The sequence below is a fragment of the Hemitrygon akajei genome, chromosome 9 (genome assembly GCF_048418815.1).
Source record: "Hemitrygon akajei chromosome 9, sHemAka1.3, whole genome shotgun sequence".
Lineage (NCBI taxonomy): Eukaryota > Metazoa > Chordata > Chondrichthyes > Myliobatiformes > Dasyatidae > Hemitrygon > Hemitrygon akajei.
In genome coordinates this window covers 19,919,239-19,935,307 of record NC_133132.1, presented here as the reverse complement: position 1 = coordinate 19,935,307, position 16,069 = coordinate 19,919,239, and the positions used below count along the sequence as shown (strand labels likewise).

Genomic DNA, 16,069 nt, shown 5'->3' with positions numbered 1-16,069 from the left:
GATGGCAATGACTGTCGGTATTGTATTGCTGAGCTGTGCACTTGTGCTGTGCTGTTTTCTTCCTTGTCTCAAGTCTCTTGTAGTGCGTGCTGCAACCAAACAAATTCCGATGCTCGTGACGATTACTGAAGCAAGCTTAGTGGAGAAAGAAACTCCGAAAATGTATCGTTACAGCCTACAACACCTGCAGGATGAACAGGAGCAAAACGACAGTGTGGGAGTAGATTGTAAGGGCTTCTGAGTTTTTTTTCCCTGTCTCAGGTACAAAGGGACAGGTTTTTGGCTCAGCGGCCCAGGGTAGCAGGGAGAGAATACTTTGAGGTCTTGGCGCAGAAAATTATAGTTTAACCCAAGATTTGGGAATAAATGCTGGACTTTATTGGGGCTTTTGTGCACGGACTCTTAGTCTTCTTTCTCTGTGTGAGACCCTATGGGTCTCAAGGGGGGGATTATATTGGAGAATAAAGTTGCATTGTTTGCTGTGTAACCAAAACTATGTAACCAGCCTTGTGTTTGCTATTTGCTATGTATGTATCCAATTTAGTAGGAGAATGTAATCTCTGTATTGTCTCTGTACTGTTGAACACATCAATGCGGGGTATGCTAACGTAACTGAGATAGGAGACGGGGTATGCTAACGTAACTGAGATAGGAGACGGGGTATGCTGATACTTTAAACTGCTCACTCTTTCCACTTCCGATCTCTCATCTAACCCTTCCTGAAGTCCACAATCAGCTCTTTCATCTTACTGACGTTGAGTGCCAGGTTGTTGCTGCGGCATCACTCCACTAGTTGGCATATCTCACTCCTGTAGCCCTCTCGTTACCACCTGAGGCTACATCCACACTAGACTGGATAATTTTGAAAACGTCGGTTTCGCGTAAAAACAATAGGCGTCCACACTATGCGTTTTAAAAAATATCTCTGTCTACATTGAAACGAAATTTCGGCAAATCTCCTCCTACTGGGCATGCGCAGGACACATCTACTGAAAACAAGCGACATGTTTGGTGTCAAATCTCGCTGTGAAAGTGCGCATTTGTGTAGTTACAGACTAGAAAAACTTAAACGACGGATAGCTGTTGGCTCCCGCGCAAGAAAACTTAAAAGTTAAAAAAACAATACTGGAGTGTAAGGCGGCAACTGACAGGGAGTTCACAGACAGATTGACCCGGCTGACGACGAACATTGGAAAACCGACTAACTCTGTTGCATTAATAAAGCCCCTTGTTAAATGTATAAAACATGTCTGCATCAGTGTTATCTTGTATTTCCATACAATGTTACATTAGGCTGTTACACATCTATTCTCAGAGAGGTATTTGCATAAATAGGTAAACCACCTTCATACAAGCAAGGACAGAAAACAGGGCAAAGTGAGTATACTTATTTATTCAGTAAGTTATGGGTCAAAGTATTTGGTGAGTACATTTCTAACGCTTCTGGCGTCAGTCTCGTTGCTGTCTGTTCTAAAATTGTTAGGTTGCGTTTAAGAAAACAATGAAATAACGCACTGCCGTCTGACAGCGTTTTCAAAAGTCTCCGGTTACTCCGTCCACACTGATCTGGCCCAGCAGCGTTTTAAAAAATACCCACCCTGGAAAGTGTTTCTGAAAAGCTCCGGTTTCGGGGGGATGAAAACGCCGTTTTAGTGTGTACAAATGCAAAAGTATTTCCTTGCTCTTGTACTCAATTCCCTTTGTAATAAAGGCCAACATTCTATTAGCCTTCTTCACTGCCTGCTGCACTTGCTCATTCACCTTCAGTGACTGATCTACTCAGTGCCTGAGGCTTCTCACTTAAGTGTTCACAACAATCAGCCAGCATTGATGGATTCCAGTTGCCCTGATACTGTTTCTGTACGACCACAATGCCCTGGTGAAACCTTTCACCATGCTCGTCAATGACAGTGCCAAGATATACAAGGAAGGCGCCTAAATGGGAATGCAGAAAATGCATCTTTAAGTGACCTGTTTCATTTTGTGTGTTTGTATGTTTGAAGCACGATGTCAACCAGCTGCATGTTGTATAGTGCTCTGTAGTTGTCACCAACATTTTCAACAAAATCCTTAAATGTGATTTTCTCCTGTGCCACTAGAAGTTCTTCAAATTCCCTGTTATTGATGATCTGTTTGATTTGTGGACCAACAAAAATACCTTTTTTAATGTTGGAATCAGTTGTTCTGACCTGAATTATGAATTGAAGTAACAAATATTGACGATTTTAAAAAAAAGGTGTGTAATAGGGAAATCTTGTGCTTATTTTCATGATTAGCAGCCCAAAATCCGCAAGATATGCCCAAAAGTACTTTGGAAGCAAAATCTTTGTTGTCCAGTGTAATCTGCCTCAGCCAGTTTTGAAATCAGTTCAATAATTTGATTTAATCATGTACACTTCAATTTCAGCCAACATATGAAGTACCAGGAGATGCATATAAATGAATCTTAACATAATTCAACAATACATGCATGTACCTGGTGAATGTGAAAGAATTCATCAAATCTATGCTGACGATTTTTGCTCAGTCACATTTGTACAGGTACTTGTTTGACCTGAATCTGAGAGCAGATTTGTAAATTTACAATAATTCTTCTTCATTCTCCAGCAGCTCATTAAATCAGCATTCAAGAATTACACAGAAATTCCAAAGTATAGATACAGGTATTTTATTTATCATTTGCTGTGTACAAACAGGGGCTACAAATGCCTTGGGACTTTTTCAAATACAAATCCCTGTCATGCTAACTGCCTTTAGAAAGTGACAGAAACTTAAACCAACAGTTGTCTAACATAAATCAAAACTGTCTCTGTCTCTCCCCATTCCACCCCTCCAATTCCCACCACCTGTGGGCCAAAGCATCTTGTACAGAATAATCCTTCAAATTAAGAAGAAAATCAAGTACATGAAACAATGAGTAAATACTTATAGGAAGCAGTGCTACTGTATGATGCATCAACTCTAATGGAATATACCCACAAATTTATCTCAATTTGACTGACAATCAAAAATGTATGGAGCCATAGGCTTCTACACAAGACGTGAATAAGTACTAATTATATAATTTAATTCTCATTATTTTAATAAATAACTCTAACCCACATTCCTAGACTGAGCAGGTGTCTGAAAAATTTCAATACATCAAGAGTGGGTACAAGGGTTTACAGTCTTCTGGTGAAGGGGATAACCACATCCTTTTAATAATATTATAATATAAAATTTTAATCAACCCTTGATTTCCCATTCTATAACTTCCTTTCAGTTATTGACAATCCTTCGATACAATGCTTGTTAATTTCCCATTTTTAATTTCACTTCATACTAGATCAACGCTTTCAGGTGAAAAGTAACAATACAGGAATCTCCAGTCATTTTAAAACTCAACACAATCAACATTTACAAGTTAATGAGGCTGCATCCACCTCAAACGTATTTGTATTGACATATAAAAGTTGCAAGGTTTTGGCAGAATGCAGCTTTCAAAAGAATTTTTCCTGTTTTAATAATGCCAACACATTTTTTCAACACTCCTGACAGTATAAAGAACACTCTTGTCTATTTTAAATATACTGAAGCATTAATTTCTGCCCTCATGCTGATGAGGCACTTCTATTAAAAGATGGCTGAACCCACTTTTTCACTTTATCCTTTTTTTCACTTTAACCATTTTTTAAAATTCCCTGATTGAATGTAGCATGACATGGATATTCTGGGGAAGATATATGAGGGCAGATCAGAACTATCAAGACAGACATGAAGGTGACTACATACATTTTAGGAAAGGCACATTGATGCTGCTGAATAGTTACTAGAACACATTCCTCACCTTTGACTTTGGAATGGGATGTACTAACTAGATATTTCACATCAAAGGGGACAGAGACTAAAATCTGATGGAAATCCTTACTGGAAACATCACTCACCTTTCTGCTCCAGGTGCTCATAGATCAGCCTTCCACTTATACTAATATCTTCAGGATTTCTTTCTCAAAAAGTATAGACTTACACAATTATTTCCTGATTTGAGATGAACTGCTCCTGTTGTGATTTTTGGATGTCCGAAGAGAAAGAACAATGCGACCACCCCACTGTCACTGCCCGTCCCACCTTCATCCCTATGGCTCCAGCCTACCTACAGGAAGGGTGAAGAGGAAAGGTGCCCCACACAACCTACAGTTCTACTTTTGTTATTTGAAGAGGGATTTACTTCCATGCACAAACTTCATCAGGATGATTCCTAGATGAAGTTGTTGTTTTATAAAGAGAGGTTGAGCACGTTGAGAGTTTGAATGTAGGCACTGGAATTTAGAAGAATGCTTCCCTGGTGGAGGATTTAGGATTAGGGGCATAGTTTCAGAATAAGGGGCTATTTAGTGTTTCATCAATCTTTGGAGTTCTCTACTCCAGAAAGCCATGGATGCAGTTGCTGACAACAGCCACTGTGCACAGATTTCTGGACTGATACTGAGAAGACGAGGATTATGTGGAGCAGGCAGGGAAGTGGAAATGATGCCAAGATCCGATCTAAAAGAGCAGGCTAGAGAGACCACATGCTCCTGGAATGTGTGAAATGGCTACTCAGGAAAGAATATGCTCCACATGTAAGTCTTCTGCTGGTCCACATTAATTGTTCATTTCATATTTAAATAAGATTGTTAAGAATTGCAGGCAGTTCCTGCAGGAATGACTTGTTTCTTATTACAATTGGTCCCAAAAAGGAATTTGTTCAACATGGATTATCAAAACATGCAGTGACTAACTAGTTAACATGATGTTGTCCACGCTGTAAGGAATCACAGTAACCTCCTGACTGATCTGACTGTGAAACCAGACTGAAGTGACAGTAACCACCTCAGGGATTACATATATAAGAAATTACTCTGTAGATAACTAAACCAACTAACATATGAAAAAGCTGGAAATAACTGGTCAGTAACATCTGTGGTGGGAGAGTCAATAGGATAAAGTCCAGTAAAAGAATGTGCCTGTAGGACCAAGCCTCTGCTGTGTGGGGAGCTCTACTCAGAGGGAAATAGAACCCATGAGAAGCAGGCGTCTGATGGTTGCTTCTGCCCATGGAAGTGAATCCATTAGAGCTGGCAACAAGTTTCAGAGGGGTTACTACTGGAAACCTCTCAGCCTGTTCAAGCTTGATCTTCCTGACTTCTCAGTCCATTCCATCTGCAGGCTGTGATAAAGTTGACCCTCTGACTTGGAAATATATCAGTTTAGAACATGGAAAAGGAACCTGGTATTTGGAAGACAATGCTTCTCAACTGGTTACTTGGTGGGAGAATATTAGGTCTGTAGGTTCATCTATAAACAATTTTCACTCATCATAAACATCGGTAAAGCACAAAATAACCAGCTTCAAGGAAAAATACAATAGAAATTAATAGTGGGAATCTTAGTACATAATGTATTCAACATGCCTGCATGTTAATCTCTTCTTCTTTGTTTCTTACTGGAGCAAGACCAGCATTTACTATCAATTCGAACTGCCCTTGGTGGTGAGCCATTTTCCAGAACCAATACAGTATCATCACATTGACATGAAATCGCAATGGTTTGCTAGGCCATTACAGAGGGCAGTGAAGATAGCCTAGCTGGTGTCAAACTGGACTCGGTAAGGATGGCAGATTCCCTTCCCTGAAGTTCATTAGTAAACCAGATGAGATTTTTATGACTATTTGGCAGTTCCACTGTCACCAATACTGAGGCAGGACTGGAATGTTTAATATGGCACGAAATGGGTGCTGATACCCTGGGAAGTTGCATTCTAACATCAATCAGCTGCATGAAGGGAAGCACAGCTGATGGCATTGTAGTGTATTGCTCTGACATTATTTAAACCTATACATAGCCTTCTATAGGAAAGAAAAAATACTGGAGCTGCCCTTGTGGCTTTCAAGAGCACTCAAAATAAATCATCAAAATTTTAGTACTTAAATCTTGAGTCAATTAATGGACTGGTACAACTCAGGCAACACATTTTTTCCTGGAAGACTATCAGTGGAAATGATGTGCCTGCTGCTTAAATATGGTTGATTCCTCACCATGTTTGCTAATTTCAGATCACAAACTCAACAGGAAACAGTGACTGTGTCCCTATTCATAAAGGGGCATTATGATTAACAAAAAAAAACCCTTAAATTTATCTACCTCCTTCATTCTTCTGTACATCATTATAGATCCTTGTAACATAAGAATTGCCTTGAACTGCGTAGAGGACGCGAATACCTCAGCTCGTTATAGGTACACAAATACACTGTACTTTAGGGCTTCACATATTTTGGTTTGCTGTAAAAGACAGAGCACGGACTGTAATTCAAACAGCACAGAAGATAATGGCAGGATATCACACAATTAGTTCATGTTAGAGACGAGCATTGCTTTGTGGTGTTGGTGTCTCTCTGCTGAATTCATTACGTGGCCGACTACCTCTCACACTTCAGTTGAAAACAGAATGCTCTGACGTTTGCTGTCTGGGGTAGGAATGGTTTCTAGCTGCAGAAAGTACAGCAGTACTTGCACCTGAAAGAAAACAGAAAGAACTTCTTACTAATTCAGGTCACCAAAATCTGGCATACTGTCAGGAGGCATGTGGTGCTAACATGAATGATTTAGATAGATAGATAGATAGATAGATAGATACTTTATTCATCCCCATGGGGAAATTCAACTTTTTTTCCAATGTCCCATACACTTGTTGTAGCAAAACTAATTATATACAATACTTAACTCAGTAAAAAATATGATATGCATCTAAATCACTATCTCAAAAAGCATTAATAATAGCTTTTAAAAAGTTCTTAAGTCCTGGCGGTAGAATTGTAAAGCCTAATGGCATTGGGGAGTATTGACCTCTTCATCCTGTCTGAGGAGCATTGCATCGATAGTAACCTGTCGCTGAAACTGCTTCTCTGTCTCTGGATGGTGCTATGTAGAGGATGTTCAGAGTTATCCATAATTGACCGTAGCCTACTCAGCGCCCTTCGCTCAGCTACCGATGTTAAACTCTCCAGTACTTTGCCCACAACAGAGCCCGCCTTCCTTACCAGCTTATTAAGACGTGAGGCGTCCCTCTTCTTAATGCTTCCTCCCCAACATGCCACCACAAAGAAGAGGGCGCTCTCCACAACTGACCTATAGAACATCTTCAGCATCTCACTACAGACATTGAATGACGCCAACCTTCTTAGGAAGTACAGTCGACTCTGTGCCTTCCTGCACAAGGCATCTGTGTTGGCAGTCCAGTCTAGCTTCTCGTCTAACTGTACTCCCAGATACTTGTAGGTCTTAACCTGCTCCACACATTCTCCATTAATGATCACTGGCTCCATATGAGGCCTAGATCTCCTAAAGTCGACCACCATCTCCTTGGTCTTGGTGATATTGAGACGCAGGTAGTTTGAGTTGCACCATATCACAAAGTCCTGTATCAGTTTCCTATACTCCTCCTCCTGTCCATTCCTGACACACCCCACTATGGCCGTGTCATCAGCGAACTTCTGCACATGGCAGGACTCCGAGTTATATTGGAAGTCTGATGTGTACAGGGTGAACAGAACCGGAGAGAGTACGATTCCCTGCGGCGCCCCTGTGCTGCTGACCACCGTGTCAGACCTACAGTCTCCCAACCGCACATACTGAGGTCTCTCAGTCAAGTAGTCCACTATCCAATCCACCATGTGAGAGTCTACTCCCATCTCCGTTAGTTTGTGCCTTAAGATCTTGGGCTGGATGGTGTTAAAGGCACTAGAGAAGTCAAGGAATGTAATCCTCACAGCACAACTGACCCCCTCTAGGTGAGAGAGTGATTTGTGCAGCAAATACGTGATAGCATCCTCCACTCCCACCTTCTCCTTATACGCAAACTGAAGAGGATCCTGGGCGTGCCTGGTTTGTGGCCTCAGATTCTGTATTATCAGCCGCTCCATGGTCTTCATAACGTGCGACGTCAAGGCAACAGGTCTGAAGTCATTCAACTCCTTTGGTTGTGGTTTCTTCGGTACCGGGACAATACAGGATGTTTTCCACTGTCTGGGTAATAACTGCTTATAATTTAATAACTGCTGATCTATATCTTGTCCCAAGTCAGTTCCATCAGAAAACAATGCAGGGATTCTTGCTTCTGATGACCAACCACCAGCTTAGAAAAGTAAGACCATGGTCGGGCTCAGTGAACCCCCACCCCACCCCTTTGTCAAGAGTTTTCAAATACTTTTTCTTTCACAATGAAGATCAGTCATAGTCTAAATTGATAACTGAGTGGACTCAGGTTACTGGCTGGTCTATTGGAGCTCTTGGACAAGGCCTTACATGGATGCAGAACGTCACCACAATACCAGAATTGGAATAGAACCAAACCAAAAAAAAAAATTAAGGAGGTTTGGAATGAACTGTTCCTATGAAATAGTACTGGAGAAATGAATGAGATTGAAAGGCAATGAATCCTCAAGCTCAGAAGAGCCACTGCCCACGGCTTTGAAAGAAGCTATGGTAGAAATAGTGGGTGTACTTATTATCATCCTGCAGAATTTCACAGACTCCAATAGAATGGAGGGTTGCAAATTTAAACCCACGATTTAAGGAAAGGGGCATGGAAAAAAGAGGGAGTTAACAGATCAGCTAGTCTGACGTCAGTAGTCGGGGAAAATAGCGGAATCTAGAGATACAGCATGGTAATGAACCCCCACCACCCAGGTAACCAGTTAACTTACTAACCCATACATCTTTGGAATGTAGGGGAAAACCAGAGCAGCTAGAGTGTGGTCATGGGGGGAATGTATTACAGCCAGCAGTGGAACTGGCACTGTGATGGTGTTACAGTAACCACTAGGCCACTGCACTGCCCCAAACATTACTGAAGAAATTTGAACAGGCTGCTTGTAAAATAATAGTGGGTTTGCACAGAGCCAACTGGGTTTATGAAAGGGAAACCACGGTTGATAGATTAGATTTTTGAGGTTGCAACTAACAGATTAAGTAAAGGGGAACTAGTAGATGTGGTATTTTGGTATTTCCTCATGTGTTGTGCAGAAGATTATTAATTACAGCACACGGGATTAGGGCTAAAATACTGCTGTTGATCAAGGTCTCATTAACTGGGAGAAAACAGAGAATAAAAGTAAACAAGTTGTTTTCTGAACATGATGGTGCAAGTGCCCAAAGTGATTTGGATTGGGGACCAAGAGAGAGTTCTGCATCTGCGGATTCAACCAACCACGTATCAGGATAAAAAAAAACCCAAGTTCTCTCTCCAGCACTCGTTGTTTGAGCGTCTCGTTCGGTCGCTACTTGCGTTGCGTGCACCCTTTGTTTCTGTGAAAAAATGACTCCTAAAAAGCAATTAAGTGGTCAAAGCAATTCCTCAAAGGCTAAGAGGGAGCGTAAAGTGCTGTAATCTAGAGATGATTAAAAGTATTACTCGTTGTTTGAGCATTGTTCGCCTCGTGTCTCGTTCGCTCGTTACTTGTGTTGTGAGTGAATGGAAAGAGTTTAAGGCTAGTAAGGGATGGCTGGCTAGCTATGTACAACGCTACAGCCTCAAGATCACGGGAGAATCAGCATCTCGTTCACTCGTTACTTGTGTTGTGAGTGAATGGAAGGAGTTTAAGGCTAGTAAGGGATGGCTGGCTAGCTATGTACAGCGCTACAGCCTCAAGATCACGGGAGAATCAGCATTTCGTTCGCTCGTTACTTGTGTTGTGAGTGAATAGAAGGAGTTTAAGGCTAGTAAGGGATGGCTGGCTAGCTATGTACAACGCTACAGCCTCAAGATCACAGGAGAATCGGCATCTCGTTCGCTCGTTACTTGTGTTGTGAGTGAATAGAAGGAGTTTAAGGCTAGTAAGGGATGGCTGGCTAGCTATGTACAACGCTACAGCCTCAAGATCACAGGAGAATCGGCATCTCGTTCGCTCGTTACTTGTGTTGTGAGTGAATGGAAAGAGTTTAAGGCTAGTAAGGGATGGCTGGCTAGCTATGTAAAGCGCTACAGCCTCAAGATCACGGGAGAATCAGCATTTCGTTCGCTCGTTACTTGTGTTGTGAGTGAATGGAAGGAGTTTAAGGCTAGTAAGGGATGGCTGGCTAGCTATGTACAACGCTACAGCCTCAAGGTCACAGGAGAATCGGCATCTCGTTCGCTCGTTACTTGTGTTGTGAGTGAATAGAAGGAGTTTAAGGCTAGTAAGGGATGGCTGGCTAGCTATGTACAACGCTACAGCCTCAAGATCACAGGAGAATCGGCATCTCGTTCGCTCGTTACTTGTGTTGTGAGTGAATAGAAGGAGTTTAAGGCTAGTAAGGGATGGCTGGCTAGCTATGTACAACGCTACAGCCTCAAGATCACAGGAGAATCGGCATCTCGTTCGCTCGTTACTTGTGTTGTGAGTGAATAGAAGGAGTTTAAGGCTAGTAAGGGATGGCTGGCTAGCTATGTACAACGCTACAGCCTCAAGATCACAGGAGAATCGGCATCTCGTTCGCTCGTTACTTGTGTTGTGAGTGAATAGAAGGAGTTTAAGGCTAGTAAGGGATGGCTGGCTAGCTATGTACAACGCTACAGCCTCAAGATCACAGGAGAATCGGCATCTCGTTCGCTCGTTACTTGTGTTGTGAGTGAATGGAAAGAGTTTAAGGCTAGTAAGGGATGGCTGGCTAGCTATGTAAAGCGCTACAGCCTCAAGATCACGGGAGAATCAGCATTTCGTTCGCTCGTTACTTGTGTTGTGAGTGAATGGAAGGAGTTTAAGGCTAGTAAGGGATGGCTGGCTAGCTATGTACAGCGCTACAGCCTCAAGGTCACAGGAGAATCGGCATCGGCTGATGCATCAATGTTCCCAGAAGAGTTATGATGGTTGTGTCTGTACTGAACAGGTACAGACTTTTTTTTCTTGTCAGTATTCCCTAAACAATACAGTATAACAACTATTTACATAGCATTTACATTGTATTAGGTATTATAAGTAATCTAGAGATGATTTAAGTATACGGGAGGATGTGCGTAGGTTCAATGCAAATACTACGCCATTTTATATATAGGATTTCGAGTATCCGCGGAATTTGGTATCCGCGTGGGGTCCCGGAACCAAACCCCCGCGGATACGGAGAGCTGACTGTATATCCTAGTGTACTGATTATATAGAGTGGAGGAAAATGTGGGCTGTAAGGGTCAGTAAATGGGTGATGGAACATCATGTAGAAAAATGTTGCTCATCTATTGTGAGAAGTAGAAAGATTACTGAATGCTGTCATGGAAGTACAGCAAACTATCACAGAGACAGTGGTGTGCTGGCTTTTATTGCCTGAGGATTTAAGTAGAAGGGTAGAGATATCCCCCTTTAATTCTATGGATCAGTGGAATAGTGAGATTAGATTTGGTCTTACCTGTGCTAAGACGTACATTTGACAGAGGAGCTGTACTGAAGGCTCACCAGACTGTTCACTGCAGTATGGGCTTATAATGCAGGGAGAGCATCTGTACAGTACAGAATTTATACCAATCTCATTGAAATGTACATATTTCTGTAGGGCCTTGAGAGGAAAGATTTGTTGTTTCCTCTGGCTGTGGTGTCCACATTCTAAGTAAACGGCTGGTCTTGCAGGACAGACGTAAAAATATTTATTTCACTTGAGAGATGGTGAATCTTTGGAATTCTGTAGTTGAGAGGGCTGTGGGGGCTAAGTCACTGAGTACATTCAAGACAGATTTATAAACCTGTATATCATAAGGAAATCAAAGGCTAGAGATTTAGTACAGGAAGGCAACATGAAAATAAAAGGCCATCAAAACGCAAGAGACTGAATTTTTATACAATCACATATTGTCTCAGTTGGATAGAAGGGAGAGTTTATGCACCGATTTTCAAACAGCCAGGAGATACTGACGGAAAGTTTCTCAAAGGGACGAACAGCTGATAGTAGTTTATTTTCCTACCGAATCTCTTTCACTCCGTCTCTGCCTTTCAGATGGTTATGGAGCTCCTTTCGACCTATTCACACTCGGGCTGATGTACGAGGACAACTCAAACAAGCTTTAGTTTTAGCTTCTTGATCAGAGGTAATTAGATTGATCATTGTATGTTCCTCTCTTCACAGCTAAGATCAACTAAGTTCACGATACAGATAAACTATGGGGATTAATACAAACTAGGATTTTGTGCACAGTTTATGTCAGTAAAGCAGCTTAAATCTTAACAGAACAGTAGTGAATATATTTTTAACTTATTTGCATTTCAGCCACAACTGATTAAGACGTCAATTACTTAAAAGAATCCCCTCTCATTAAACCAGTCACCCCAGTTCAGAAGAGCAAATTTCTCCTAACAGTACCTACTCAAGGGAGTTTATTACACTGATTCCATGGGTCACATGAATGAAGATTTATTCTCCAGTAGTTCACTTTATTTCTGCTCTTGCAGTGTGAACATGCCGTTACCTGTGACATCACCTCCAGGGACCAGCTGTCTGCCATTGTGATTGCCTGTGTTGGGTTGCTGGGTATTTTGCTGTCTTTATCTGAGGGTCTCAACAGAGTGGGTCCAAAGACAGTTGCCAAGTTATGTAACGACATCTTGTTAATGTGTTCTTTTTCTGCCACCCTGTTGCAGACAAAATGGAGTGAACAGAGTTAAATGTATTAGTGAATTGACAAGAAACAACAACCAGAGAGTTCCTTCTCACTTTATTTGGGCAATCACTTTCTGATCTTATTTTAAAAGTTTTTCAAGCTGCGTGTCAATTACAAATAGAAACAACCTGGAACAGCTTGTTAAACAGTAAGAAAACAAGAGGTTTGGACTTGAATTTTAAAGCACCTTCTGTGGAATTTGAAGTTATTTTGCAGATGGAATTTAACTTTGAAAAGTACAAGGTGCTGTATTTTGTTCAGTGAAACCAGTAAACTGCAGGGCCCTGTATGGTTATGCAGTATCAGACAGGCTTTTCAGCCTAACTTGTCCAAGATATCTATATGGATGTGAATGGCTACATCCCTATAACATTTACTATCCACGTACCTTGTGGTTTCCAGTTTTATGATAGCACTGGTGATGCCCAGCGACTACTTACTGACAGCAAAAACAATGAAAACTACTAAATACTTTATTAATAACGATGAAGGCTAACAACGGAGAGGCAAGCGGCAGCAGTGGCACAGGGTAGGCCCTGTCAAGGCAAGTGAAGGTGGAGGCAGAGATATGGCATCTCTAAGAGAGAAGGAAGTCCCAATGTCTGATCAATTTAAACACCATGCCACATTGGAAAGGTCGAATATGGGTGGCTGGGTTCAAGTTCCAGAGCGGTCCAAGAGTGAGAACGCCCTGCTGTTTGGACAATTTAAGCGTAGGTCCAGATTGAAACGTTCAGGGTGTTGAGACCAGAGGCGAAGCAAGGGCTGGTTCAGGTCACAGCTCTGTGATGTTTACTCAGCTCTGCAATGAACTGAGCTTGTGGCCTGCACCAGCTGTCAGAGTAAAATTCTATCCACTATTCTTTGGCCCAGTTCATCTAGACGCTGTTGAAATCTTGTAAAGCTGTAGAGTTGAGGAATTATGCTCGACATCCCTCAAAATGATTAAAATCCTCAACTTTGTGGAGCCCGGTCAAACTTTGACACCAAACACTCATGTTGAGGCACAACAGAGAGATAAGACCACCAGAAAGAAACAACTTGTCACTGAACAACCAGCAGACTGACAGTGTGGTCCTTCCTCTATCGCCAGCTGCCTCTGTCCTCAGCCTGTTGCGAAGCAGGCAAAAGCCATGCCTTCAGGGTAGCCAGTTATGACCATGGGAGAGGCAAAACCAAAATACAGGGCCATTTCTTCAGGCAATTGTCTAGGCACTCGGCCGATATCTTGAGCACATCAATGATTTCCCTAACGCCAATGCTAATCTAAAATCTTTTTGGATTCTTCTCAATCCTCCCTGCCAAAGCCATCCTATACCTCCTTTTAGCCTGTCTTGATTTCCTTATAAACTACACTCAAGCATCTCTAAGAGTTCACTTTATCCCAGCTGCCTGTACCCGCAATGCCTCGTTTTTTCTGATCAGAGCCCTCGCTCCCTACTCCTGTCACCTTGCTTTTCAACCTGAGGAAAGTGCAAACCTTGACCTCTCCACCTCTCACTTTTGAAAGGCATCCCACTTGTCAGATGTCCCTTTGCCTGCAAACAACCTACTCCAATCAACTTACACCAGTTCCCTCCTAATACCGTCAAAATCTGCCTTGCTCCAACTTGGAACTTTAACTTGTGGACCAGATCGGTCCCTTTCCACAACTACATTAAAACTAACAGAACTACACACACAGTTTCCAAGGAGCTTCACCACTGACACCTGTCACTTGTCATGCCTCACTTCCCAAGAGAACGTTAGCTTGCCCTCTCCTTAGTACCTTCTAACTGCTAACTTACTTACCCACTCTTCAAGTTTTATATGTATATACACACATACAGAGCAGAGGTCAGAGTACCACTAATCACAGGCCTCCAGGCAGATTAAGACCCATGTACTTCTGCGCTCTGTCTTCTATAGGCAAGCCAGTTCTAAATCAAAATGGCAAAGATTTCCATGATCAATTTGGTAGTGGTATACATTCCATCTCAGGCCAATGTCAATCAGGCTTTAGATGATCTGAGCAATGGGATTAACATGCACGAAATAGTGCACCCTAACCATCGTTTTGGGGGATTTTAACCAGGCCCACCTGAAAAAAAACACTAAGCAATTACCATCAACAGATCACTTGCAATACTGAGGAACCACACACTGGACCATTGTTACACCATCATCAAGAATGCCTAACGTGCTATTCCACACCCTCACTTCGGGAAGTCTGATCACCTGACTGTACTTCTACTCCCTGAGTATAGGCAGGGACTGAAGACTGCAGCACCAGTAGTGAGGACCAAGAAGGTTTGGACAAGGGAAGCACAGGAGCACCTACAGGACTGCTTTGAACCATTGGACTGGACTGTATTCAGGGATTCATCTTCGAATCTGGATGGGTATGCTGCAGTTGTTAGTGACTTCATTAAAACCTGTGTGGACGAGTGTGTGCCCACAAAGACTTGCTGTACAATCCCAAAGCAACAGCCATGGATGGAAATTGTCTGCTAAAGGCTAGATCTGTGGCATTTAAGGCACGCGGCCCAGGTCTGTACCAGAAAACCAGGAACAACTTGCTGAAGGCAATTTCAAGGGCAAAGAGACAATTTCGAACGAGGTTAGAGGTGATGTTCGGTGCACGACAACTCTGGTAGGATTTGCAAGACATTACTTCCTACAAAGCAAAATTCAATAGCATGAATGGCAAAGATGCTTCACTACCAGATGAACTCAATGCCTTTTATGCCTGCTTTGAAAGGGAGAATATAACTACAGCTGCGAAGATTCCTGCTGCACCTGGTGACCCTGGGATCTCCATCTCAGAGGCTGACGTTAGGCTGTCTTTAAAGATGCTGAATCTTCGCAAGGTGGATGGCCCCAATGGAGTACCTGGTAAGGCTCTGAAAACCTGTGCCAACCAACTAGTGGGAGTATTCAAGGACATTTTCAACCTCTCACTGCTACGGGTACAAGTTCCCACTTGCTTCAAAAAGGCAACAAATATACCAGTGCCTAAGAAGAATAATTTGAGCTGGCTTAATGACTATTGCCCAGTAACACTCACATCTACAGTGTTGAAATGCTTTGAGAGGTTGGTCATGACTAGACTGAACTCCTGCCTCAGCAAGGACCTGGACACATTGCAATTTGCCCATCGCCACAATAGGTCTATGGCAGACACAATCTCAATGTCTCTTCACATGACCTTAGACCACCTGGATAACTCAAACACCTACATCAGGATGCTGCTCATCGACTGTAGCTCAGCATTTAGCATCATCATTCCCACAATCCTGATTGAGAAGTTACAGAACCTGGGCCTCTGTATCTCCCTCTGCAACTGGATCCTCGACTTCATAACCGGAAGACCACAATCTGTGCAGATTGGTGATAACATCTCCTCCTTGCTGACGATCAACACTGGCGCACCTCAGGGGTGTGTGCTTAGCC

General features: G+C 42.4%; 1 protein-coding gene across 2 annotated transcripts in view; it reads right to left on the bottom strand.

The window, feature by feature from the left end:
• Window positions 1-2,652: 2,652 nt before the first annotated feature.
• The window catches only part of LOC140732900 (breakpoint cluster region protein), a 381,893-nt gene continuing 368,476 nt past the window's right edge, over window positions 2,653-16,069 (bottom strand). For both annotated transcript variants that reach the window (XM_073055571.1, XM_073055572.1), the window contains 2 exons: window positions 12,446-12,608; window positions 2,653-6,534 (listed from right to left, as the gene is read on the bottom strand). In XM_073055571.1, coding sequence (XP_072911672.1) covers window positions 6,445-6,534; window positions 12,446-12,608 — 253 coding nt within the window. In that variant the 3' untranslated portion in view covers window positions 2,653-6,444. The remainder of the gene's footprint in view (window positions 6,535-12,445; window positions 12,609-16,069) is intronic.